The sequence below is a fragment of the Acomys minous genome, assembly GCF_964271855.1.
Source record: "Acomys minous genome assembly, chromosome: 17".
NCBI classification, from domain to species: domain Eukaryota; kingdom Metazoa; phylum Chordata; class Mammalia; order Rodentia; family Muridae; genus Acomys; species Acomys minous.
This window is the reverse complement of record NC_140500.1, coordinates 7834640-7862296: the sequence shown is the minus strand read 5'-3', so window position 1 is coordinate 7862296 and position 27657 is coordinate 7834640. Positions and strand designations below refer to the sequence as shown.

Below are 27657 nucleotides of genomic sequence, written 5' to 3'. Positions count from 1 at the left end.
AAATCATTCTACCTGCAAATGGGATTCATTTTCAGGGTTAAGCTTTACTTCGCCTTTACATGTTTTTAAGGTTAAGCCTAAATCAAGTTATTTAAAAAAATAAAGTTTATTTAAAATTAGGTATACTTAACATATTAAGTGTTGGACCTCAGATTCCTAAGCAAACGGTGATTGATAATTAATGCGTCCCATGACAGACAAAACTGCAAGATTCTAGAGACCACCATAGCTCCCCTTCAAGAAATCTGACATGGAACATATGACTCCACCTGAATTGTGGTAAGACTAATCACTGGCAAAGAACTGCCCCATGCCTCACCTACCACCAAGACCTTTCCCAAACTGTGGACAGGGAAGACACTGGAGAATTGTTTTACCCCCCAAACGCCCATTACCTAGCTAAGGTATGTCAATCTCTCAAGTTCTTCATGCACAGAAAGATTCTGGCTAATGCTGTGTGACAGCAGAAGACAATGCTGTCCTGTGTGATTGTCAAAGACTGATGATGACCTCTGACCACTAGCCCACCACAGAAGAGCTGATGAAACCATTCAGGTAAGTGTCTGCCATTTTAATTGATACAGAGTCCACTGGGTTTATATTACCTGATCAAATTTATTCTTCTCATGTTGTTGGCTAAGTATGGCTTTTATCAGTTTATATATAGCAAGCACCCAGCGCCTCCTCTGATAGCTGCATCTGCATGGTCAGTCCATTTCATAAGTAAAAACAAAACCTTGCCTGGCTTACATGTGAAGAAGAAGAAGAAGAAGAAGAAGAAGAAGAAGAAGAAGAAGAAGAAGAAGAAGAAGAAGAGAGTTTACCATGTTGACAAGTTTCTCACTAAACGATATAAACTCACAAAATAGGTTTCAATGTAAATTTACTATTTCTTTATTTTAAAACTTGCTTTTCTATCAACAAAACAACTATGTGTCATAGTAAATAATCAGATTTAAAAATTAGAGTTAATAAAGAGTATGAGGGAGGGAATCCAAGATGGCGGCGAGCAGTGTGGACCGTGTTTGAAAGCTCCAGCGAACAATTCAGGGAATTGCACAGATTTATGAGCCAGGAACACCAAGGTCCCCACACCACCATGGCAGCAGAAGTGCTCCACGGTTCGGAGGGACCAGGGTGCGGAGGACCTGCCTGCCCCTGCACACGGAAAGAGCGAGGACTTTCTTGGATCAGAGCGGCGGCGGTGAGGACAGCAGTGCCATCAGCGGCTCCGGCAGCGCCAGCAGCTCCAGCGGCGCCAGCGGCGGTGGCTGAGGTTTGCAGCTCAGAGCCTTACAGTGGAGGCGATTAGTGTGGTGGACGGCGGAAGTTGCTGTGGGAGAGGAGACTCTGGACAGGATTTGGGTCGCGTGGCCTGGAGACCCAGGCTGGACTCAGCGGACGGTTCGGCCCCGGAGTCCTGGGTTTGCTCAGTGAGCTGTGCTGTGGAGAGGCTAGCTCGGCTCGGTGGGCAATTCTGCCCGAGGCGCAGCTCCCCTGCTGTGACGCAGGCTAGGTGGAGTGCCCGCTTCTACCCTGGGCTCCGGCTCAGCTCAGACGCAGTTTTCCTGCTGTGTCGCAAGCAGGGCGGAGCGCTCAGTTATACCCTGGGTGCTTGCTCAGCGCAGACGCAGTTTTCCTGCTGTGAGGCAAGCGGGGCTGAGCGCTCAGTTATACTCCGGGTGCTTGCCCAGTGCAGACGGAGTTTTCCTGCTGTGACGCGAGCGGGGCGGAGCGCTCAGTTATACTCTGGGTGCTTGCCCAGCACAGCCTTGGTTTCCCTGCTGCGACGCAAGTTGGGCAGAGCGCTCGCTTCTACCCTGGGTGCTTGCTCAGCGCGGTCTCAGTTTCCCTGCTGTGACGCAAGCCTGGTGAAGCGCTCACTTCTACCCTAGGTGCTTGCTCAGCGCTGCCACAGTTTACCTGCTGTGACACGGGCTGGGCGGAGCGCTCAGTTATACCCTAGGTGCTTGCTCAGTGCAGTTGCAGTTCTCCTGCTGTGGCAGACAGTTCAGGCCCTGAGAAACTAGCTGAGCTCGATGCGTGACTCGGGCCCAGTATCCCTGGCTGGACTTGGCAGGGGACCCAAAAGGTTGTGGATACCTTGGCCTGACCCAACGATCATTCAGAGACCCAGAACGATTGCAGGACCCGCAGCAAAGGGGAACTGAGGATTACTGGCGGTGAGAGCCCAAAACTACAGGGCTAACCTCCTGCCATCCACACCAGTGAAGTTTCAGTGCTTCCAGCCTACGGAAATCATGAGAAAACAAGTGAATCTATCATCAGACTCCCTCCACTCAACTCTGGGTGTTACCCAACAAAAACAGACGGCAAGATGTCTAAGGGACAGCGTAAAAGCATTCGCAAAAATCTCCAAAACAACATGGCATCTCCAGTTCCCAGGTATCCCAAAGAAAACAACCCGGAGAACTCACATACAATGGAAACACAAGAAAATGACCTCAAATCCTTGGTAATGAGGATGTTAATGGAGGAAACAAATAAAATTCGAAATCAGATGCAGGAAGAAGCAGCGAAGCAGGTGCGAGACATAAAAGAAGCACATAGAGTGGAACTGGAAAATTTTCAGGAAAATATAAACAACCAGATGATAGAAATTAAAAAATCTGTTCAAGATATGAAAATGAAAATGGATTCAATGATAAATACACAGACAGAAGAAAAACGAGAACGCGAGGCCTCAGAGAAGAAGGCGAATGACACAGTTCTGAGCTTTTCTAACAGAATCCAAGAGATGGAAGAACGAATCTCAAGTCTAGAAGATACAATATCAGATCTTGAAGCATCCAATAAAGAAAATGCCAAATCTGGAAAACTCCTGACACAAAACATCCAAGAAATTAAGGACACCATGAAAAGAAGAAATCTGAGGATAATAGGCATTGAAGAAAGAGAAGATCTCAGACTCCAAGGCCCAGAAACTCTTCTCAGCAAAATCATAGAAGAAAATTTCCCCAACCTAAAGAAAGAGATGCCTATAAACATACAAGAGGCATACAGAACACCAAATAGAATTGACCAGAAAAGAAAAACTGCCCGTCACATAATAATCAAAACACAAAAGATACAGAACAAAGAAAAAATATTAAAAGCTACAAGGGAAAAGGGCCAAATAACATTTAATGGCAAACCTATCAGAATTACACCCGACTTCTCAGCAGAGACCATCAAAGCCAGAAGGGCCTGGACAGAGATCCTGCAAACCCTAAGAGACCACAGATGCCAGGCCAGACTACTTTACCCAGCAAAACTATCAATAACCATTGATGGAGAAAACAAAATATTCCATGACGAAACCAATTCAAACAGTACCTATCCACAAATCCAGCTTTACATAAGGTACTAGATGGAAAACTCCATCCCAAAGGGTCAAGCTACAATCAAAACTACTCAGGAAATAGATAACTATACCATGGCAAAAACACAACTACACAAACGCTCAACTGGAACCAACATCAAAATTAAGACTCTTAATAGTAACTGGCCGTTAATATCTCTCAACATCAATGGTCTCAATTCTCCAATAAAAAGACACAGACTAACTGAATGGATGCATAAAAAGGATCCAACATTCTGCTGCATTCAAGAAACACATCTCACCCATAATGATAGGCATTACCTCAGGATAAAAGGTTGGAAAAAATATTCCAAGCAAATGGACACAAGAAGCAAGCAGGTGTAGCCATTTTAATATCGAACAAAATAGATTTTCAACCAAGATTAATCAAAAGGGATGAGGATGGACACTTCTTACTCATCAAAGGTAAAGTCAACCAAGATGACATCACAATTCTGAACATCTATGCTCCCAATACCAGGGCACCCACATTTGTAAAAGATCTGCTAAGAAGGCTTAAACCACACATCGATCCCCACACAATAATAGTGGGAGACTTCAACACTCCACTGCCACCAAAGGACAAGACATCGAAACAGAAACTAAGCCGAGAAATAACATCATTAACCAATGCCATGGGTCAAATGGATCTAACAGATATCTATAGAACCTTTCACCCAAACAAGAAAGAATATACCTTCTTCTCTGCACCCCATGGAACCTTCTCCAAAATTGATCACATTGTAGTTCACAAAGAAACCCTCAACAGATACAAGAGGATTGAAATAATACCTTGTATCCTATCAGATCATCATGGGCTTAGGCTGCAATTCAACAATAACAGAAATAACAAAAAGCCTACACGTATGTGGAAACTAAACAACTCTCTGCTAAATGACACCTGGGTCAGGGAAGAAATAAAGAAAGAAATCAAGGAGTTTCTGAAATTCAAAGAAAATGAAGGAACAACATACCCAAATTTGTGGGATACATTGAAAGCAGTGCTAAGAGAAAAATTCATAGCACTAAGTGCCTTTAAAAAGAAATTGGAATCATCGCACAGAAATACCTTAACGACACAACTGGAAGCCCTAGAGAAAAAAAGAAGCAGAAACACCCAAAAGGAGTAGACGTCTGGAAATAATCAAACTCAGGGGTAAAATTAACAAATTAGAAACTAAGAAAACAGTCCAAAGAATCAACAAAACCAAGAGCTGGTTCTTTGAGAAAGTCAACAAGATAGACAGACCATTAGCCAAACTAACTGAAAGGCAGAGAGACAGTATTGAAATCAACAAAATCAGAAATGAAAAGGGAGACATAACAACAGACACTGAAGAAATACAAAGAATCATAAGATCCTACTTTGAAGGCATATATGCCACAAAATTTGAAAATCTAAGGGAAATGGATGATTTTCTTGATCAATTTCACTTGCAAAAGTTGAGTGAAGAACAGATAAACAAGCTAAATGGTCCCATTTCCCCTACAGAAATTGAAGTAATCATTGATAGTCTCCCACCCAAAAAAAGCCCAGGGCCAGATGGCTTCAGTGCAGAATTCTACCAGATCTTCAAGGGCGAGCTAATACCGATACTCTTCAAGCTACTCCAAAAGATAGAAAGGGATGGAACATTACCAAACTCATTCTATGAGGCCATAGTCTCATTGATACCTAAACCTCACAAAGACTCAACAAAGAAAGAGAATTTCAGACCAATTTCTCTGATGAACATCGATGCACAAATACTAAATAAAATACTAGCAAAACGAATACAAGACCACATCAGAGATATCATTCATCATGAACAAGTAGGCTTCATTCCAGGCATGCAGGGATGGTTTAATATACGGAAATCCATCAATGTAATCCACCACATAAACAAACTGAAAATAAAAAACCACATGATCATCTCTTTGGATGCAGAGAAAGCATTTGATAAAATCCAACACCCATTCATGTTTAAAGTTTTAGAGAGATCGGGAATACAAGGCACTTTCCTCAACATAATAAAGGCTATATATAGGAAACCAATAGCCAAAATCAAAGTAAATGGTGAGATACTCAAGGAAATTCCTCTAAAATCAGGAACAAAGCAAGGCTGCCCACTCTCTCCATATCTCTTCAATATAGTACTCGAAGTTCTAGCCAGAGCAATAAGACAACTTAAGGAGATCAAGGGTATTCAAATGGAAAGGAGGAAGTCAAATTATCCCTATTTGCAGATGATATGATAGTCTATATAAGTGACCCTCAAAATTCCACCAGAGAACTCCTACAGCTGATAAACACCTTCAGCAAATTGGCTGGATACAAAATTTAACTCAAAAAAGTCTGTAGCCTTCCTATACACAAATGACAAGCTTGCAGAGGAAGAAATTAGGAAAACTACACCCTTCACATTAGCCACAAGCAATATAAAGTACTTAGGAGTTACTCTTACTAAGCAAGTGAAGGACCTGTTTGAAAAAAATTTCAAAACCCTAAAGAAAGAGATTGAAGATGACATGAGAAGATGGAAGGATCTACCTTGCTCATGGATCGGGAGAATTAACATAATAAAAATGGCCATCCTACCAAAAGCAATCTACAGATTCAATGCAATCCCTATCAAAATACCTACACAATTTTTTAAAGATATTGAAAGTTCAATTCTGAACTTCTTATGGAAAAACAAAAAAAAAACCCAGAATAGCTAAAACAATCTTGTACAATAAAAGGTGCTCTGGAGGAGTCTCCATACCTGATCTCAAACTGTACTATAAAGCAATAGTAATTAAAACAGCATGGTACTGGCACAGCAACAGGCTGGTTGATCAGTGGAATCGAATCGAAGATCCAGATATGAATCCACACACATATGGTCATTTGATTTTTGACAAAGAAGCCAAATCCATTCGATGGAAAAGAGATAGCATCTTCAACAAATGGTGCTGGTCTAACTGGATGTCTATGTGTAAAAAAATGCAACTGGACCCATATTTGTCACCTTGTACAAAACTCAAATCCAAGTGGATTAAAGACCTCAACATAAAACCAGAGACACTAAATCACTTAGAAGAAAAAATTGGAAAGAGCCTGGAACATATTGGCACAGGAGACAACTTCCTGAACAGAACACCAACAGCCCAGGCATTAATGTCAACAATTAATAAATGGGACCTCATGAGGCCGAGAAGCTTCTGTAAGGCATGTGACACTGTAAAGAGAACAAAGCGACAGTCTACAGACTGGGAAAAGATCTTCACCAACCCCACATCTGACAAAGGTCTAATATCCAAAATATATAAAGAACTCAAGAAATTAAATACCACCAAACCAAATAACCCAATTGAGAAATGGGGCATGGAACTAAAAAGAGAATTCTCAACAGAGGAATATCAAATGGCTGAGAAACACTTAAAGAAATGCTCAACCTCCTTAATCATCAGGGAAATGCACATCAAAACAACACTGAGATTCCATCTTACACCCATCAGGATGGCTAAGATCAAAAATTCAAGCGACATCACATGCTGGCGAGGATGTGGGGAGAGAGGAACACTCCTTCATTGCTGGTGGGAATGCAAACTAGTACAACCACTTTGGAAATCTATCTGGTGCTATCTCAGAAAACTGGGAATAGGGCTTCCTCAAGACCCAGCTATTTCACTCCTTGGAATATACCCAGAAGATGCTCCCGCACACAGCAAGAAAATTTGCTCAACCATGTTCATAGCAGTTTTATTCATAATAGCCAGAACATGGAAACAGCCTAAGTGTCCCTCAATAGAAGAATGGATAAAGAAACTGTGGTACATATACACTATGGAATACTATTCAGCTATTAAAAACAAGGAATTCACGAAATTTGTGGATAAATGGATTGAGCTAGAAATGATCATAATGAGTGAGTTAACCCAGAAGCAGAAAGACTCAAATGGTATATACTCACTTATATCTGCATATTAGCCCAAGGGGCAGGTCCCACGAAAGCCTTCACTTAGCAGGAAACTGAGACAGAGGGGAGGACATTCTAGTGGGACTCTAGATGAGAGAATCATGGGAGAATGGCAAAGTAGAAGGATCCAGAGGGTCCTAGAAGCCTACAAGTAGAACATTATGATAGGCAGATTTGGGCACAGGGGTCCCGCTCAAACTAAGACACCAGCCAAGGACAATACAGGTGGTAAACCTTAAGCCCCTACCCAGATCTAGCCAATGGACAGAACACTCTCCACAGTAGAGTAGAGAGTGGGATACTACTTTCTCACATACTCTGGTGCCTCACCTTTGACCATGTCCCCTGAAGGGGGAGACCTGGTGGCACTCAGAGGAAGGACAGCAGGGTACCAAGAAGAGACTTGATACCCTATGATCATATAGAGGGGGAGGTAATCCCCCTCAGGAACAGTCATAGGGGAGGGGAATAAGGGGAAAATGGGAGGGAAGGAAGAATGGGAGGATACAAGGGATGGGATAACCATTGAGATGTAACAAGAATAAATTAATAAAGGAGGAAAAAAATTCATCATCCAAAAAAAAAAAAAGAGTATGAGGAACTAGGAAAATGATTTAGTGTACGTATTGTAAAAGACTAAGGATAAAGAGCTCAGGATCTGGTCCAGACTTGGAGTGATTTGCAAGTTCGACAGTGAAGGCCTGCTTACGCCCTACTGGACTCTGAGACCCCCATCTCCACAGGCCAGCTCCCTCACCACATACCTCACTCCTCAATCCCATCACCTACTTCACGAAGGCCTATGAGCTCATCATGGATCAGCCCATGACCCTCCTGAGAGAGTTTATGGAGCAATAGCACACCAGGAACTGAAACTACTGCTGTCACCTACTTTATCATCGTGTGCTAGACATTGCAGAATGCAAAGAGGGTGATGTCCTGTGTATCTTTGAGGCTGAGTTGCAAAGGAGAAGGGACTATAAAGTTGGCCAGGAAGTCAACATCATCCAGGTGAGGCTTAAGGCTTCTCAGCATAGGGAGGGAGAGAGCTCAGCTCAATGCAGAACTGTGCAGAGGAATTGGAGCAGCTCACCAAGGTAGCTAAAGCCTACCATGACTGCTACTTTGACTTGGGAGCTATTATTTTGCCAGAAAGTGCCTGGCAAAGCAGAGGATGCTGGAAGAGAGAATGGCTGCTAAAGAGACTGCTGCTGCCTAAGACTCCAGTGATGAGAATTTTTGAAATAAAGTGATAGGTTGCGCGCGCGCGCGTGCGCACACACACACACACACACACACACACACACACACACACACACACACACACACACTAAAAAGCTCAAAAGAAAGTTACAAAGGTCTGATGATATCAAAGTTTTTGTAAGTTGTGAAGGTCTGAGAAAATGATTTAAGGTATATAATTTTTTAAGTTTTATATTTCTTTCCCTCCTGCTATATTATTTTTATATTAAGACCTCAAAAGCTCAGTTTTAATATTAATCAGTGTAGTTCAGGTAAGCTATTAATCTAGCCCTAGTAAAGCACTGAATGCTACTAACATAGTAAAGGGTTCAACATTTCAAATTCTCTTTGGTTGTTTTCTAAATATAAACTTGAAATTAGTTCTCATTATGCTAAAGACATCTCTGTCATATCTGTATTCACCACAATTAAAATAAGAACCATTAGCCCTAATAAATGTGAATAAATCATTTTAATCGTGTGACCTAGAGCCAGTGGTGAATGTGATGTCTTTTAAAAATCCATTTTCAGTTAGATAACCATCTTGGTACCTACTAGGCCTTTGTCTCTGACTCCAGTTAATACATGATGAATTCTCACTAAGTCTAACTCTGTGACCACACACACATAAATGTACACCCACAACCATCTACTTATGTTATGTTATGACTAGCTGCCAATTGTCTTCTTTACTCTGCTTATGCATGCATTCAAGTTGCCTTGATTACCTCATCTAGGCAGAGCAAAACAGCTCTTGGATTCCTTGGGCAGACACTCTCTGTCTTCTTGTCATTCTTTAAAATCTTTCCCTCACCACCTTTCTCAAGGAAATAGCAAGTTTGTCCTGCTAGCAGTAAACATAAATTTCTTAATTATGATTGGATTGAGTCTACGGTCTCTTCCCAGGGGTCAGGAACTACATAACAAGAACTCTCCTTTACCTCACTTGACTGTAGTTCATGGACTCCTTAGGGAATTCTGGTGGTTTAAATGTTCATAGAGAGTGGTGATATTAGGAGGTGTAGCCTTGTTGGAGTAGACATGGCCTTGTTACAGGAAATGTATCAGAGGGATGGGCTTTGAGGTCTCAAGTGTTCAAGGCAGGCCCAAGGACTCTCTCTTTCTGCTGCCTGATGATCAGATATAGAACTCTCTGCTCCTTCTCCAGAGCAATGTCTGCCTACATGTTGCCATGTTCCCCTCCATGATGACAGCAGACTAAACCTCTTAACTGAAGTCAGACACAATTCAATGTTTTTCTTTGTAAGAGTTGCAGTGGTCATGGTGTCTCCTCCCAACAATAAAACACTAACACCCCAATATATTACAGATTCTATAGACAACTCTTAGCATGGCTATTACTTTAAAATATGTATGCTTAAAAGATAAGCTATTAAATAAGAATGCTTAATAGGTAAAGTATTTGGGATGCAAGTGTGCAAACCTGATTTTAGATGGTCAGCATTGACAAAATAGCCTAACATGATCAGAAAATGGTAAATGCCTCCTACTGCAGTCGGACTGGATCCCAAGAGTTCAATGGCCAGCCAGTCCAGTTATAACCAGTGAACTCCAGGTTCTGTGAGAGACCCAATTCCAGAAACTAAAGTGGACAGTGTCATAGGAAGACATCAACCTGAAACTCTGTCCTGCACACATGCAAACACAGAGCATGCACCCCTACACACACACACACACACACACACACACACACACACACATACACACACACATATTTCGTCATACACAAAAGAATAAAAATTATTTTTAATAGAAACTGTATTTCTTAAAAGCAATGGTCACAGAGCTTATTTTAATCTACTTGTTTAGTTTTGGTTTTGTTCAATTTTCCATTTCCTTAATTTTTTTTTTTTGCTTTAGTTCAACACCTCGATAGATTTTATTTCAAACTCTGATAATTGTCCCACAATTACATAGAAGAATTCTGCCTGTTGGCTCTCACGGTTTGTGTTGTGAAAATAAATGATATTGGATATTTGTCCTTTCAGACACACTGAATCTCTTTTGGATTCAGAATTTAAACATCAAATATTGTTTAAAAGGTGGCCCCTGGGCGGACATCCTATCAGCATAGCTGGGTGAAGATATCAGTCATAATTGTGATGGGTGGTAGCCTGAAACACCCAAGCAGAGCAAAAGAGGACAAGAGAAGTCTGATGGGTGTCAGTGACACAGAAGCTTCTGTCAGACCCATCATTTGTGGTGCCCTCAGGCATCATTATGTCATCAGGGCTACCTAAGGCTTACGGACTATCTGTGCCACTTGTTAGTCCTCCCATGACTTTAGGTGAGAACCAAGAGATAAGAGTGTTTTGTGGAGAATTTACATAAAGGCTTCCCACAAAGGCAGAATCTTGCTATGAGTTCCTCAGGTTCCATATGTCATTTTAAGATGTCATAAGACATCTTTCAAACACAGCATATTCCTTGACATCCATTGACACATCTTACTGCCCATGCATTAGCCAGTCAGACACATCAAAGATAGACAGGATCTGGTACACGTGCAGGTGTGACTTGGTCACATATTTTCCTTTGACTCACAAGACAGAAGCAGCAAACCCAAACTACTGGGCTGGCTCTAAAGCTTCCCCAGAACTACCTCAGAGAGTTCTCATCTGAGGTCCCAGGGCATGTCTGAGAACAATGTTCAGTTGCCAAGGTACAAAGTGGATCAGCCTTATTCCTTCTGAGGTGGCCTTTGTTTTATATATTGCCATCAAATCCTTTTATTTTTCAGATTGAAAATTATGATACTACATTCTCTTTCAGTGGTTCTGTCCTTTGAAATAGGACATTCTAGCATGGCATTTGGGAGACATGGGAACTGCCAAGTACATCAGCCACACAGGCTAGATACACGGGGCATTTCGTGCATCACTGAGGATGAATCAGTCCTGCTTTCCTGGCTTATCCTAAAGCACCTCTCTGTTTTGTATTTAGATTCACCAGCAGGGAGTGTGAAACAGGAGCTTTTAGTTGGTTTTTATTGCAGCTGCAGCTGTGGCCTGAATCACCAGAACTGGATGTCAAAACCACCAGATCAAAACCCTGGAGAAGCAGGACACCCCTTCCTGGAGGTGGGAACAAAATGGGACTGACATTTTGTTCATGGAAAGTGAGTGCTTTTCATATTGTTTTTATGAATATTTATGAATTTTATGAATATTTATGAATATCTGTGTGTGCGCTCAAGTACAGAAGGGGAAGTTGGATTCCTGGAGCTGAAGATGCCGATAGTTGAGAGTCACTAACATGGGCACTGAAAACCTAGACTGGGTCCTCTGCGAGAAAAGCAAGTGTTATTAACCATTAGGCCATGTTGCCAGGCCCCAGTTATTTCTTTTTAAGGCCGGGAATATTTTAAACTATGTCTGCTTTGAACTATACACTTTTTGTTCAAAGATTTATCACTGACATCAGTGCACAAGAGGACCTGATGTTTGTGTAACAGAATTTGTCATAATTTCTACATGGATGCTTTAATTAATGGCATCTCTACATATCTGATAAATAAAAAGTAAGGTGACCAAGAATTAAGGCTGAAAAATAAGCATAGTGACACAAGTTTATCTGCTACTTTCCGTGCCTCCTGTAGTGTGGGCTTTGTGGCAAACTTGTGAAAGTTATTGTAGATATACAGCACTATAAATGCTTTATACTGGGTTCTAAAAACACACACAACAAAAAGAAGGTGCTTATTCAGACACTAATGAACACTGGTACTTTTCCACCCAAATTAGCCACTCTAGGAATGAGCCCAGCATGTCATCACTAAGGGGACAGAGTCTCCTCCTTTTTGCAGTCATTTAGATATGAAAAAACAAGGAATAATGGACTCAGTTTCTTCTTCATCTATAGAGCACCAGACACTAGGCATTTGCATGTTAGCACCGGTGCCTGGGAGGCCAGAGGCATCAGATCACCCAAGGCTGGCCTCACAGGTGTTTGTGAGACCCTTGATGTGGAGAATGGGATCAAATCAGATCTTGAACAAAATGCACCCATGCTCTTCACACCAAGCCATTGCTCATCCCCATGCTCTTCACACCAAGCCATTGCTCAGCCCCATGCTCTTCACACCAAGCCATTGCTCATCCCCATGCTCTTCACACCACGCCATTGCTCAGCCCCATGCTCTTCACACCAAGCCATTGCTCAGCCCCATGCTCTTCACACCAAGCCATTGCTCATCCCCATGCTCTTCACACCAAGCCATTGCTCATCCCCATGAAACATTCCTCTTATAAAGCCTTCAACTCTTTCTGGGTCATTTTTTCCAAGCTTGCCTGGGTCACATTCCCAGGATGGCTAAAAAAGAGGGCCTTACAACAGCAGTCAACCCAATGATGTCTACTGTTTGTGCAGAACCTGGCAGCAGAAGAGGCATGGGGTAATTTTCCACTGCAGTTAAAATTTCTGCAATTCATATGGACAAATTGTTGCGTATTTCTAGAATTAGTACTGTGCATGATGACTATATCACAACATAAAGTTTATATATGCAGAATCATCTTATACATTTTGAGACACTGCTTATACTTTAAGAAATGTTTTAGAGAGCCAAATGAAAATCTGTGGTAGACGTAAACAGGTTTTTGTTTTTTAATCACAAATGTGGGATGTGAACCCACTTGTGTGAAGGCGAGTAATGTGTGTCCTCTAGAAACAGACTTGTGGGAGGGTGCATGATGTTTGTGCACTAGAAAGGGAACTGCCTCAGGCTGGGGGCAGGGGAGAGAGGACGTGGTCTTTGCCAGTTGCGAAACATTCTTTATGGACTGTGGAAAAGTATAAATAGTCCAAATAGAAAAGATCTACCGCTTTTGCGTTTCTTCGCATCACGTTGCTGTTCATTGCTTTGCCTTCAAGATACTCCTAGAGAGAAATGCTCGAGAGAACACTTCGAGCTTCCAAGTTCCAGCTGCTGCAATTGCAGTCGATTTTTGCTGAGTTTCTAGTTTGCTGTTCAACGGGTCTTCAGAATCTTGACAATGAAGAGTGAAGATGTTTGTCCTCTAGAAACAGACTTGTGGGAGGGTGTGTGATGTTTCTATACTGTCTAAGGTAGGTGAGTAGGAATGGTGGTAGAGGCATTAAAGAATCCCAAATAAAGTAGATGTTTTAAAGATCAAAGTCTGCAAAAACAAAAGATATGATTTTTATGGTAACAGAATAGTCCCTTATTTTCTGTTTCCCTTTGTCCTATACCAGGTGGATTTTGTGACATAAGATAAAGAATTTTGACTTTTCTTTAACAAGCATCCGTAGGTTAGAGAAGGATAGAGTCATGTTCCAACCCCAGAGCCAGTTTTCATTTTGTAATTGAATTTAATTGAATTGGGGCCGCATAAAGATCGTTTGTCACTTATGCCTGTAGGGGGCAGCAGAGACAAGCATTTGGGAATCCTCTGTGAGCAGGCCATCCTGATGGTGGGAAGAAAATAGGAAGCACACACCAGAACTGTCCAGTCACTGGCCCACATCCGGTGGATGTCCTGAGGGAAGGGGCAGCTGTTTAGGCAAGATGGTGGCATGGGTGCCAGCACTAGCTCAGGGCTCCGAGCTGGGATTTTGGGTCATTCAGCTGGAGGCGGGAGATACCACTTGGCCAATTTACTCTTTTTTCCCTGGGACGTTTTCTCTTGATGTTCTGCCCTTTTTCTTCAGATATTTCACTTGTCCAGTTGTCTCCATAATCTTTTCTTGGATGTTTTTATTCTCTTTTAACAATAAAAACAAAACTCTGTTCCAACCCTAATTCTGGGCCTGTGTGTGTGTGTGTGTGTGTGTGTGTGTGTGTGTGTGTGTGTGTGTGTGTGTGTTTTGCTTTGGCAGGTTATGTCTTTCTTATGGCAAAATGTTTTGGGTTTTTTTTTTGGCAAAAGAAAAAGTATTATCTTTAGTTGAAAATTTGAAACTAAATATACCTGAATATGTGTGGATATTATCTTTCTCTTTATATATAAATTTAAGGTATATGTTATTTATTTTTAGATCACAAAGGACATTCCCTTTGAACTTCAGCCTGCCTTTTGCAAGTGGATTTTAAGTGTCAGTCACTGTAATACTTACATGCCTGCCTCTGCCTCCCAAGTGTTGAGATTATAGGTGCTAACTACTGCCTGGCTATGGATTCCTTATAATAGTTATTTTCATAGAGTTGTCCTGGTTTAATTTGGTTCTCCACTTTCCCTTATATTTTAGTGTTAGCAGTAAACATTCAAGTCTTTCAAATGTGTAAGCTATTGTTCTTGCTGATTTATTCTGAATTAGTTCTGAATTGTTTGCAAATTGTCATACTCTAGTCTTAATTAAACATGGTGTCAATTTGTCCATTATTATTTCATAAAACATTTTCTCTGTCTTGCATGTATGAGCTACGTAAAATTTGATGTCTTTGCTCAGTTTTGCCATTTCCATTCATGCCATGAGTGAAGAACTGCCGTGAGGAAGCGAGCTTGCTGGAGGAGGCCCACCATTTTGCATGGCTGCTATGGGTGTACTTTGGAGAGGCACTGCCCAAGGAGCTCCATCTCCAGATCGATTCTTGCTGCTGACTTGCCTTGCTATATTTGTCATTTCTGTATTCCTCATATTTCTGGCACGACGTGACTGGGTGTGGGGAGACCCTCACATCCCATAGTCTGATGTGATTGCTTGCTGGGTATTAGCCCATTTGGGGGCAAATGTCCTTTAGATCAAAACGAAGACGTACTTTCATGAAATAATACTGTTGAGATGAACTGATGCTCTTGTAATTCCTCATGATGAGTTTACACAATTCCTGATTTGATTCAAGTACTTTTAAGAAGTAAAAGTTGAGATAGTTGATAGGAAGTTTAGAATTTAGAATCAAAAATAGAATAGCACAGGCCGCACAGGTTAGGAAAGGAGGTCAGTCTGCTCTGGTGCATCATACGCACTAGGAAGAAAAATGCACTTGGGACAGACTTATGATCAAGGAAAACATTCTCTCTAGGTTAGGTCCAGGGGTGAGATCACAGGTCTTGGTAAGCACCAGGACAAGAGAAGCCATGAACCAGATACGGGTAATCCTGTGTGTAATAGATGTAAGATAGACTCTCAGAGTTGATTTGAGTTTCCCTGATGACTAAGGACATTGAGCATTTCTTTTAAGTGTCTCTGGGCCATTTGATATTCCTCTGTCTGTTCCTCTATTTAGTTTTGTATCCAATTTTCAGTTGGATTATTTGGTTTGGTGATATTAAATTCATCGAAATCTTTATATATTTTAGATATTAGCCCTTTGTTGGGTATAGGGTTGATGAAAACCTTTTACTAGTTTGTAGGCTGTCATTTTGCTCTGTTGACAGTGTCTCAGTGTCATTTTCTTCCATTGACTCTGGTATAATTTTCCTTTGATGAGTATTAAGTGTTCTTCCCCATCTCTTTTGATTAGTTTTGGGTGAATGTTTATTTTATTAGATACTAGAAGATACTCCATCTTGTTTCTTGGGTCCATTTTCTTGGAACAGAATTTCCTAGCCCTTTACTCTGAGGTAATGTCTATCTTTATTGCTGAGGTGTGTTTCTTGTATGCAGCAGAATGATGGCTCCTTTTTCACATCTACTCTGTTAGCCTGTGTCTTTTTATTAGGGAGTTGAGGCCATTGATGTTGAGAGATATTAATGACCAGTAGTTGTTAGTCCTTTTTTTTTTTAATGTTTATGTTGGTAGAGGGTGTGTTTCCTTTCATTTGGTTTTGCAGATGTCGGATTATTCAATTTCTCTGGTTTTGTTGCTGTTGTTGTTATAGTTAGCCTCCTTGTATTGGAGTTTTCCCTCTACTACCTTCTGTAGGGCTGGATTTGTGGTTAGGTACTGTTTAAACTTGGTTTCATCATGTAATATCTTGTTTTCTCTATATGTGAATATTGAAAATTTTGCTAGGTATAGTAGCCAGAATCTAGAAACAATTTACATGTCCTTCAATCAAAGAATGGGTAAAGAAACTGTGGTACATTTACACAATGCAATACTACCTAACTATTAAAAACAAGGAAATCATGAAATTTGAAAGCAAACTGTTGTAACTAGAAATGATCATCCTGAGTGAAGTAACTAAGACCCAGAAAGACAGATATGGTATATACTCACTTATAAGTGGATATTAGCCAAATAATACAGGATAACCACACTACAATACACAGACCTAAAGAAACTAAATAACAAGGAGGACCCTACGGAGGATGCTTAATGCTCATTCAGAAGGAGAATTAGAATAGACACGAGAAGCAGTTGAAGAGAAAGAACAGAAAGTGAGCCTACCATAGAGGTCCTCTGAAATACTCCACCCAGTAGGGCATCCAAGCAAATGCTGAGACTCACAGCCAAACTTTGGGGTGGAGCGCAGGAGTCTAATGGAAGAGTTGGGCACTAGAAGGACCTATAATGGTCAGGAGATCCACAAGGAGACCAATGGACCCAACAAATCAGGTGGAGGAGGGCTGTGCTGCAGAGACTGATGCATCAGCCAAGGACCATGAATGGCGAAAACCTAGACCTTCTGCTCAGATATAGTAGATAGGAAACACAGTCCCCTTGAAGGGGTCCCAAAATATGGGTTGTATGGACTATTTATGACATGGACTCTGGCGCCCCAGCTAGGACAGCCTTTCCATGTCACAAATGAAGAGGATACAGTCACCCCAGGTGAGACTTGATAGGTTGATGTTAGACATTAGAGGAGGAGGGCTACCCTTTCTGTGGACCAGGGGAAGGAGGTAGGTAGGTACTGGGAGATGATGAAGGAGGGGGCTACAATTAGGATTTAAAGTGAACAAATTTAAAAAACTCAATTGTTCAATTTTACTAATGAAGACTAGTGTCAGATGCTGGATTGTTGCTTTTAATAAAATCTCAATAGTTCAATTTTACCAATAAAGACTTGTGAGCCAGATGGTAGGGTGAAAGCCTGGTAGTCCAGTGAGGCAGAGAAAGCACCCAGCTCACCTTTCCCCTCAGCTGATGTCCCAGGAGAAAAATGAAGTTCTTCCTCTCCATGCCATCTCAAAAAACCCTCAGACTGGATGTTCCTCCCTTCTACTTCCTTCTTCCTGACTTTCTCTTACTCTCGATGGTTTTTCCCCTCCTATGTTTACTCCCTGTCAACTGGTTACTTTCTCTACTTATTGACCTAGGTAGGGTTAACTTTATTTAATCCTGCTTACAATGCTCAAGCAGAAAGCTCTTGGATTTAACATGTGTGCAAGGGTTCGGCAACACCTCAATTAAAAACAGGTTTTTCTAATAAACAACACAATCTCATGGTTCACAGAGATCAAATATCTTCCAATAGGCTGGCTATCCCATGCCCTCAAAATCATCATCAGCTCTATTGTGGTGCCCAAGTGAGGGTCAGGGTCAGTTCTCCGGAGTGCTGCAGCTGGTGAGGGATACGGATAGCTCTCATGCTCCCGCAATCCCAGGGCCATGTCTCCTATCTGCAGCAGGTGGTTAGGGATGAGGGTGGTGGGGAGTATCTCTCTCTCTCTCATCCATGACACTACACTGAAGATGAGTGGCAGTGCCAGTTCTCCATACCGAAACCCCTGTGCTGGCTCACCTACAATTTCTGGGATGTAAGGGACCCACTCTTCCCCCAGATGACTAGGGGCAAGATTAGCACTCATGTCCCCAGAGCCAGCTCTCCCACAATTCCCAGGTGAAGGCCGGGGCCAGGTATGAACAGTACTCAAATATCCATATGGCCCAGGCATACAGTCCGTACAGAAAGTCTCATTGTCCCTTAAAATTTCTTCATTCTTTATCAGCCACAAAATGGAATTGCTTCTGTTTCAGTTACTTTTTACTGCTATGATGAAACACAACAAAGCCACCTATACAAGTGTTTATTTTGGCTTAGGATTCCAGGGAGACTAAAGTCCCTCAAGATGAGGTGGTACGACAGGAAGCCACAGGCATGGCGACTAACGCAGGAAGCTGAGATTTCACATCTTCTATCAAAGTAAAGAGCAGAGAGAGAACAGGAAGCGAGGTAATGCTCTTAACTCACAAACCAGCCCAGTGGTGTACTTTCTCCATCAAAGATGCATCCCCTACCCCACCCCATCCCCCACACAAAATCTTCTCCAATCATCATTATCAACAGGAAACCAAATATCCTATTGCCTGAGCCTAGGGTAGACATTTCTAATTCAAACCACAACTTGATCTTGTTTTTAATACTTACCTTGAATTTCATTGAGACCAATTTTTCAGCAAAAGTCACTCTTAAAAACTATTTTTTAATTATATATTTATTTATTTGCTTGATATTTTTTTCTGGTGGGGCATGTATACTAAGTATCTGTGTAGAGGGCAAATGGCAACTTATTGTTTTGTTTTGTTTTGTTTTCCAGACAGGGTTTTTCTGTCTAGTCTTGACTGTCCTGGACTCACTTTGCAAACCAGGCAGGCCTTTAACTCACAGAGATCTCTCTGTCTCTGCCTTCCTGAGTGCTGGGTGATGAAGTTATTTTTATAGAACTATGTTTGTTTCTCTTAGTGTGTTTCTTACCCTGGCTATCATATAAATATTAATACTCTTGTATTTGTTTATAGAGCTTTACACACAATCTTGAGCAGTTGAAGTCTATTCTTAACCCTCTATGTTATCCTGATTCTGTCTTTTCCAAAATTCTCAAGTTACTTGTATTTTAGTCCTTTCTTTATTCCATGTGAATCTTCTTCTGATCTTCTGCACCTCAGCCTGTGGCCAAATCCCCTACTTCCTCCTCTAACTCTTCCTCTCTTGGTGGGCAGGAAGTCCAGCCCTATTCTCCGCCCTTTGATTGGACTGCTCAGTGATTAAATATAAGCTGCTTTATTGGAATATTAGGTGACAATAAGGGAGCAGTTTTTACAGAACACCAAGACAGGTGATTCTTAGAACAAGGATTACAACCAGATATGGGGCGGGGTACTAGAGAAACCTGCATTTGAATTACACAGTAACCTTTATTCCACCAGCTGGGAAGTATGTATGTGCTACTGCACCCAGCTTAGGACAACTTTTAGAGTTGGTTCTCTCCTTCTACCATGTTGGTCCCAGGGATCAAACCCAGCTTGTCAGGCTTGGTGGCAAATACTGGTTTCCACTGAGACATCTAGCTGGCCCCTCTTAAAGGTTTTACTCTAAGATGATTTTGAAAGTTAATAGCCATGCACTCTGAGGACACATGGATACAATGACACTGGGCCTAAGATGCCTCCTGAATATGAGAAAGTGGCCTGGTGATAACATATTATTCTGTGTCCAACCTTGATTTATTTTACTTTATTTTTTATTTTATTTTATTTTGTCAGCATTTTGCTATACCTTGGGGCTTAATCCAAGGCTTCCCCTGCATTCAGCATGCATTGTACCACTGAGATACAACCCCATCTCTCCAATCGCGCTTTGAAGAGACTGGCTTTCTTTTTTTTTTTTTTTTTTTTTTTTTTTTGAGACTTTATTTTATTTTATTTATTTTTTTTATTTTTTTTTACACATTTTTATTGAAAATTAAAAATAATTCCTATTACATCTCATTTTCTATCCCATCCCATGCATCCTCCCATTCCTCCCTCCCTCCCACTTTCACCCCCATCCCCCTTCCCTATGACTGTGGCTGTGGGGGACCTCCTCCCCCTGAATATGGTGCTAGGGTATCAAGTCTTTTCTTGTTAGAGACTGGCTTTCTTAAAGACTTGCTTTTAAGATAAAGTTCTATGGACAGCTTTGAACTGCTAGAAAAAAAAAAGATCAAACTATTTTACTACATGATGTTCAATAACCTGATTAAATCTGTGCTGAAAACAAAATGATCAAATGTGTGACATGAGTAATTAAGGAGGGATTGAAAACAAGAAATGGCACATTAATGAGAAGTCTAATCTTGGAAGCATCAAAGACCTAAAATAAAAAAAGAGAGTTAACAAGTCCTAAATCATTAAAGACACACAGAGACATCTTTCATGTAGAAAGGATGAATTTGAACAAATTATTTTAATGTGGCTTAACAAGGATGAACATTTTCAGCTCTAATTATCTCCAATATTGAAGTATAAATTTGGTGAGGCTGAAGATTTTCAGGAACAGGAAAGTTTTTTAAACTATTTGAAGCTAAGTGAGAAGCAAGCAAATTCTCCTTGAAAATGAAGGCAGTTTTAAAGTTCAGTGTAGAGGTTTCCAAAGAAGTCTTCCCAGAGAAATCTGCAGTGAGACCCCAAAGTTCTAAAAATGCTATCAGTAAATAATTTCATTACGAGTAAAAATAATTGTTGATGTCTTTATACATAAAAAAAAATAGATCCTATAGTATCTTTAATTATGCAAAGCTAGTGACATGTAAATTCTGTTCAGGGGCTTGGACAGGTCAATAGAAAACTCACTACAGCTTAGTCTTTAGTTCTCTGTCATTCTCCACCTCAGGACTTCTGTGCACATCCATGCTTTCCTTCTCTGTGAGCTTCATCTCTGCAAGTCCAGTTTCTGAAGAGTCAGTTTCCCCAGGGAGTTGGATCTTCCTCATAAGTATTAGGATGAAGAATGCTGGGAGATAGCTTAATCCTCTTAGTGCTGCAGGCACCCCCAGGTAAATGCGCCTGTTGAAAAGAACTAATCTGTATTAAATCTTAATGTTTAGTGAAAGCTAGTTTTGTATATTCTTACAGATCCTCTATTTCTTTGAAGGAAAATATCCAGCAATTATTATGCCCATGCATTTTATACAATCTACTACTCTGTTCTACTAATTTTGTCTGTTAAAATGTCAAATTCTTTTTACCATAAAACTTTAAGATATATTTTATTCATGTTTCTTTTGGTTCATATCCATTGTCATCCTGACTGGATTTAGGATCATTATAGAAGTATATCTATGAGTGTGTCTATGAGGATGTTTTCAGAAAGGTTTGGATAACATTAAATCCCCACCATGAATGTGGGAAGCACTCAGTTCTTCCAGAAAGAACAACCAGTATAACCAGCCTCCTCAAACTTAGCCACTGTTCCTCCTGTACCATCACCTCACACTCTGTCTCCATGCCTCCCCTGCTATTATCATATGTTCTCTGAAACGCTGAGCAAAACAAACAAACAGACAAACAAAAAACATCCTAAATCAAGTTAAGGGAACTCCTCTTTCTGTTTGGTTTTCTCAAATTTTGACCACATATATAAAAGATCATACAGTCACTTTTCAGGTGGTTGTCTCCTCAGGATTTGTATACTGTTATACCAACAGATGGTTGTGACATTGCAATCCCTGTATGCCTAAAGGAAGTCCCACTAGCCATGTTCTATGTTAGTAGACTAAATTTGATAATTTTTACACATAACTTTGCATATATAGTAATCAATTTCTCTTATGATTATTCTTATGTTTTTTTCCTCTGAACATATATATATGTTCATGAGTCCTGGGAATTACTCCAGCATAGGAGTTGGAGTAATAGGAAGTTGTAAGCTTCCTAGCGTGGGTTATTGGAATTGAACTCGTGTCCTCAGGAAGGACAATATATGTTCTTAAACTCTGAGCCATCTCTTTTGTCATTTATTCCTTTCATTTGAGAAACGTGTCTAGTTTAACCATGAGGACAGTACAAGCTACCTAAAATGAATTAGATAAATTTCCCTTCCACCATTTCTTAGAAGAACCTATATACTGTTATAAGAATCTGTTCTTAAATTTGATAAAAACATGTCTTAAGTTTTCTGGATTTCATGTATTTGCAAAATGTGTATTTTTGACACATGCACATTTCTTAATAACTATGAAAATATTCCTTCCTGTCTTCGACATACTTATAGTGAAGTTTGTTGTGAAGTCTTGTGCTGTCAACCTCATATGATCCAGCATCTCCTGACAAAGAAATTTTAGTGAAGGCCTGTGAGGATTATGTCGGCCTGTGAATATGCCTGTGGGTGATTATGTTGAATACATTAATTGAGCTGAGAAGAGCCAGCACAGAGTTGGTGTTAACATTTTTAGACAGGAAATCCTGAACTACGTAAGAATAGAGGAAATGGAGCCACAGCTTAATGATGCACACCCTTAAAACCAATATTTGGGAAGCAGAGATATCTCGGTGAGTTCAAGGCCAGCATGGCAGTCTGGTCTACAAAGTTAGTTCCAGGTTAGCTAGGACTGTACACAGAGCAGCTCAGTATTTTAAAAATGAAAACAAACAAAAAAGAATAGAAAAAATGATCATGACTCCTTCGACACAGGAAAGTTTCAATGACGTGTGTAAGTGTAGATACTTAAGACTTAAGATATAGCAGTCTAGAAATATAATTAATTTTTTCTAAATAAATAATACATTAACAAATATCTTAGTTTATTTTCATGCTACTGTTATAAAACCTTGATTAAAAACATTTTATGTAAGAAGGGTTAACATGCTCACAATTCATGAATATACCCTACCTTCCTGAGGATATCAAGACAACCAGAGCTTTGACACACACTGATGTGCAAGCAAAAGTAGGTGAGTCCTTTCACTCTGTTACCATGGGTATCCCAGGCTGGGGATATAATCTTAGCCAGGCCTAGTAATAAAAATTTGGGACAGGGCAATAGCCACTCTTTTTCTCCCAAAATTTTCAGTATAATGCTCACTCAGAAAAAGAATGGGATTAGCTCATACCTAGAGAGGGAAATTTTCCCTTTGGGGAAAAGAGGCTTTCAGAGCAAGGAAGAATCTTTGCCACAATGCAGTGTGTAGTCTTCCTTTTTCTACTGCTCTAGAGGGCAAGCAAGGTGCCAGCTGGAATCTGTCTCAAGGTCAACATTGCATGATCTTGAGGGTGGGACATCAGTGAACCCACAGGTCTTTCACTATACTGTTAGTGGCATGTGCCTGATAAGCACCGAGGGTTATGGAAACCATGGTAGCAGCTATTTTTAGTCCAAGCAGCAGCATGGGATCACCCATCACTAGATGCAACCAGATCTCAAATACTAGGCTCCTGGGTCTCCTGCTTCTTAATGGTGATGGCTTCATTATTTCTGTATGTGGCCACCTCCTCTCACTTGTGACACTATCAGCAAGCTTGTACCACAATCACTCTATGGAGACATTGTGCTGCTGTGGCAGCTAATCCCTAAATGCAATCAGGAATTTTTGGGTTCAGAGAGATGAGACTATTGGTCATAATTAGATGAACAAAGTCTCCAGATAGTCCTCTGGCTAATGCACCTGAAACACTTTGTTAAACTGCATGGTACTACACATATTTGGAGTTCTCATCAATTTGGGCTGCAAACATGAGAGAGCTGTGAGCTTTTCAGGACTTAGAGTGCCGCAATCCATGCTGCCTAAATGTGCTGAGACTCTGTGATCCTAAGCCCTGCAGAAGAGAGGAGTCCCCTCCTCTCGGTCCATGGTTATGGTTTAGTATGTGCTGAGAGGTTTTGTTCACACCTACAACACAGCTGTCCCAGGTCCTGAATCTTGCTGTCCTGTTTATCCCCTGGCTCTTCCATACTAGCTCTGCTCAACATACCACTGGCCCTGCTACACCAAGGTCTAGATGCAGACAAATCTAAAGTAGTTTAAAAGGTTTTAAGGAAACCCACACAGTCTTATATGTATCAAGCACTTTAGAAATATAAGGGAAATATTAAAATATATAAATAAGGTAGTCATGCCATCCATGTGCATTCTGAAAATGATGCCATATGTAATTTTACCACTCAAGAAAATGTTATATATTAATTAGGCCATTTTAAGCTCCAAAAGTAGGTCTTAAAAACTATCTTTACCTAAAGCGATTTATATCATACATCCTGCAAGCTCCTGTATCACCACATTTCAGAGTTCCCCAATGTAAACACGTTCTGTCTATCAAAGCACCAAGGTAAATAGGTCCTGGGATTCCAGCTGCAATGAAGAGAAAAAAAAATAATTACACCCCAAACTAATCAACAATAACAACAAAAGACCCATTCCCATTGTCAGAAACTTACTTTATGAATTATGATTTAATGTAAACTTTCTAGATTACAACAAATGAAAAGCTATATATAAGATAAGGATAATTTATTCATTGAGTTCATAATCGTGAACCTCATGCATTTTCTGAAAGGTCTTCTATTGGTTTTCTGTACATCCAACTAACAAAACCATTTCTTTCTTATTTTATTGTCGAATCTATTAAAAGATTAAAGGTGTAATTAAGTTCAGGTGAAATCTTTAAAGACAAGGAGAAGCAGTTTTCCTCTCTACAGTTACTTCACTCCCAAACTAACTACAAACACAAAGGCGTGTAACCTGAAGTTTAGGGTAAAGTGGGCAGGTAACACCTATGTTAAAGATGCTACAAGGTCACTGGAACTTCCTGGATGTTGACAGTTGGGATATTGCAGATGCAGAGATAAATTATCTTTACCTCTCTTATTGATCATTCATTGCCCCATCCCTGTGTCTGACCACTTGTCTGTGTGACTATCACATGAAACTTTGGTGATGTCTTGACTTAGGAGGTCATGAACCTCCATTCACCCAAAAACTAAGAATGCCATCAGGTGCTACAGCATCTGATCCTACAGCAGAGATTTCTCTGTTTTGCTGTAACTATCTTACCTCATGTTCCCACGGGTATATTTGAGAAGTACCTTGTTCGTGGATTCCTTTGTTCTCTAACTATAAACCTCACAAAACTGCCCTCATGTTGTAACATGATATTTTGTTGTGCCCATGTGTGTGCCCATGTCATGGTCACTCATGTTTGATTCGAAATAAGCCCTTATTCCCTTTAAGGCAAGAGTTATGTTTTGGGTTGAAAAGATAGTTTCCTTCTTCTTATTCAGAAAAAAAAATTATTGGTTTACTAAGCATTTAATATTGGTCTGATATGTTGGGAAATTCTTCATACCCAATGTTCTTGTGCAAAAGGCATGTAATCCAATCCCAAGTGCCTTCTCTTCAGACTTCATACACCTAAAAATACATATATAAATATATACATAACACACACATAGGCATAAAAGTTCATCATATATCAATATCTGCTCCAGTGCCCTCCAATGACAGTGGTAATTCATGATTATAATGCTTAAGCTTTTCATCTCAAAGTGAGAATGGTACAGCTATGTCTCTGGGAAGCCCACACAGAGAAAGAGCGTGTGGATGCCTGAAAGCTGACCTCTGACCTCCACATCTAAAATAAGGCTGAGCTCTTTACCAGTTAGACATTATTTGCTAACGTAGATAAAGAGGTTCCTGGTGACAATGACAACCACCATGCCAAACACACCATAAAGGACCCATGATTTTGAAACTACAAGCCAAACAAACCTTTCCTTCTCTTAGTTATTTGCCAGGCATTTTCTCATGTTTATAAATGTAATACATGTCATATAAACATTCAAGTTTTGGTAAATGCAATCCCACACGTAAACAGAAAGCACCCATTTTGCATGCTATGACACTGAAAAATTTGCTTTGTTATATGGATTTAGCAACTTTACACATTCGTCCTTCATATACTGCATACAAAATTAGACTTGAGATGGTTTTGATAATTATTCAAGGAAGAGGCTTATAAATCTGTAAGAATAAAAACTGAAAAATATTCTTATAAACTAGGAATGTGGAGGCCCTTTTAAAATGTGCCTTTTGCCCACCAAATGCATCTGGGTAAGAAAGTCAGATTATGTATAACTTTTGGACTTTCTTTTGAAAGTAATTCATAAAGAGACTTTAAGAAAACACAACGGACTAGAAGAGTAATGATAGCATGCAAGCAATAGTATTATATTTTCTATCATTTACATTGCAATAATCAAATTCAGCAAAAAAGAACAATAAAACTTTGAGGAAAATAATTATCCTAATTACATCAATAAATGATACATTAGGGCCTATAACATGGCTCAGTAGATAAAGTTCCTGGCCACCAGGTTTAACAAACTGAGTTCAACACACACACATACACACACACACATGCATTTATTCACATGTTAATACACAGAGAATATTTTAAACAATCATACATTAAAACCTAATCCAGCCACATTTTCTTAGACCCAGCTGAGGAGTCAACTTCAGAAAGATAACGAGCAAGTGAGTGCGGGATGGAAGTGGGAGCAGGTGCACAGCAAACATGAGAGCATCTCTCCAGAGCGTGTTGGGAGGCTCTAACAGGAAGGTTCAGCTGCTCATCTGCCCTTCACCTATGACCATTCTCCTCTATGAGGAAAAGTCATCCTTACCAACCGAGCATGCGGCTTTGGAACTGAGGCATCAGGAGTAGTGGTGCCTGGCACATGAAGGGTGACAAATTTCTCAGCCAAATGCCCCTCATATAAAAGAATAAGTATTAAGAACTAGCCATATTTGGTGCCTTTATCCATCCATGATCCAGTAAATTGAAAGAAGGCATATACCATATCTCCACACTGACCAATGACCGTGCGTGGAGAGGACCTAGACACTCTTCTCAGTACATAGGCAGCACAGTCTCCTCATGAGTCCCACAATGTGGGGAATAGGGACTACTTCTGATCCCCAATGTGGATCACTTCCTCCTGGCTGTGTGGCCTGGCCAGGCCACAAAGGAAGAGGATGCAGGTAGTACAGATGAGACTTGAAAAGCTAAAATCAGATATTAGGAAAGGAGGGCCCCCCTTTCTAAGGGCTAAGGTAGGGAGGGAGAGAGGAAGGAGGGGGAGGGGAGTATAATCAAGATGTGAAACATTAAAACTGCAGAACAAGCAGGTGACCTATATTCCTAACCCCACTACCTGGGAATAGCCCTGAGACTGGCTGAGACATGAATGTCTATTCATAGACAATGCTTCTTATGGGTTACAGAATCCCTGTGATTTAGGATGAGATGCCATTCTTCATATGGCATGAATGAAGATTTACAGATGTCTTTCTTCTGCTTGTGCAAAATCAGAGAACTAGCCTTAATTGTTATGTGCACCCTGCACACTTCATGCACTTATAATTTTAGGACTGTATAATGTGTGTGATAAATTGTATGTTTTCAGAACAAAATAGCTGGACTTTGAAGATGGATCAGACCTGACAGGATTCATTCCTCTTAGCATGTCGGACACTGACATCCTACA

At 40.5% G+C, this 27657-nt stretch overlaps 2 protein-coding genes and 1 pseudogene across 4 annotated transcripts in view; 2 read left to right on the top strand and 1 right to left on the bottom strand.

Moving 5' to 3' along the window:
* The window catches only part of IAPP (islet amyloid polypeptide), a gene marked incomplete at its 5' end in the record, with an annotated part of 432665 nt that overhangs the window by 222162 nt on the left and 182846 nt on the right, over window positions 1–27657 (top strand). The window lies entirely within an intron of this gene.
* Window positions 251–8521, top strand: LOC311588731 (NADH dehydrogenase [ubiquinone] 1 beta subcomplex subunit 10-like; annotated as a pseudogene). The gene is made up of 2 exons: window positions 251–279; window positions 8046–8521. The product of its transcript is annotated as an NADH dehydrogenase [ubiquinone] 1 beta subcomplex subunit 10-like (transcript).
* Window positions 20545–27657, bottom strand: part of LOC311588535 (solute carrier organic anion transporter family member 1A5-like) — a 41485-nt gene continuing 34372 nt past the window's right edge. For both annotated transcript variants that reach the window (XM_084766276.1, XM_084766277.1), the window contains 3 exons: window positions 25455–25519; window positions 24343–24460; window positions 20545–21178 (listed from right to left, as the gene is read on the bottom strand). In XM_084766276.1, the coding sequence (XP_084622402.1) occupies window positions 20965–21178; window positions 24343–24460; window positions 25455–25519 (397 nt within the window). In that variant the 3' untranslated portion in view covers window positions 20545–20964. The remainder of the gene's footprint in view (window positions 21179–24342; window positions 24461–25454; window positions 25520–27657) is intronic.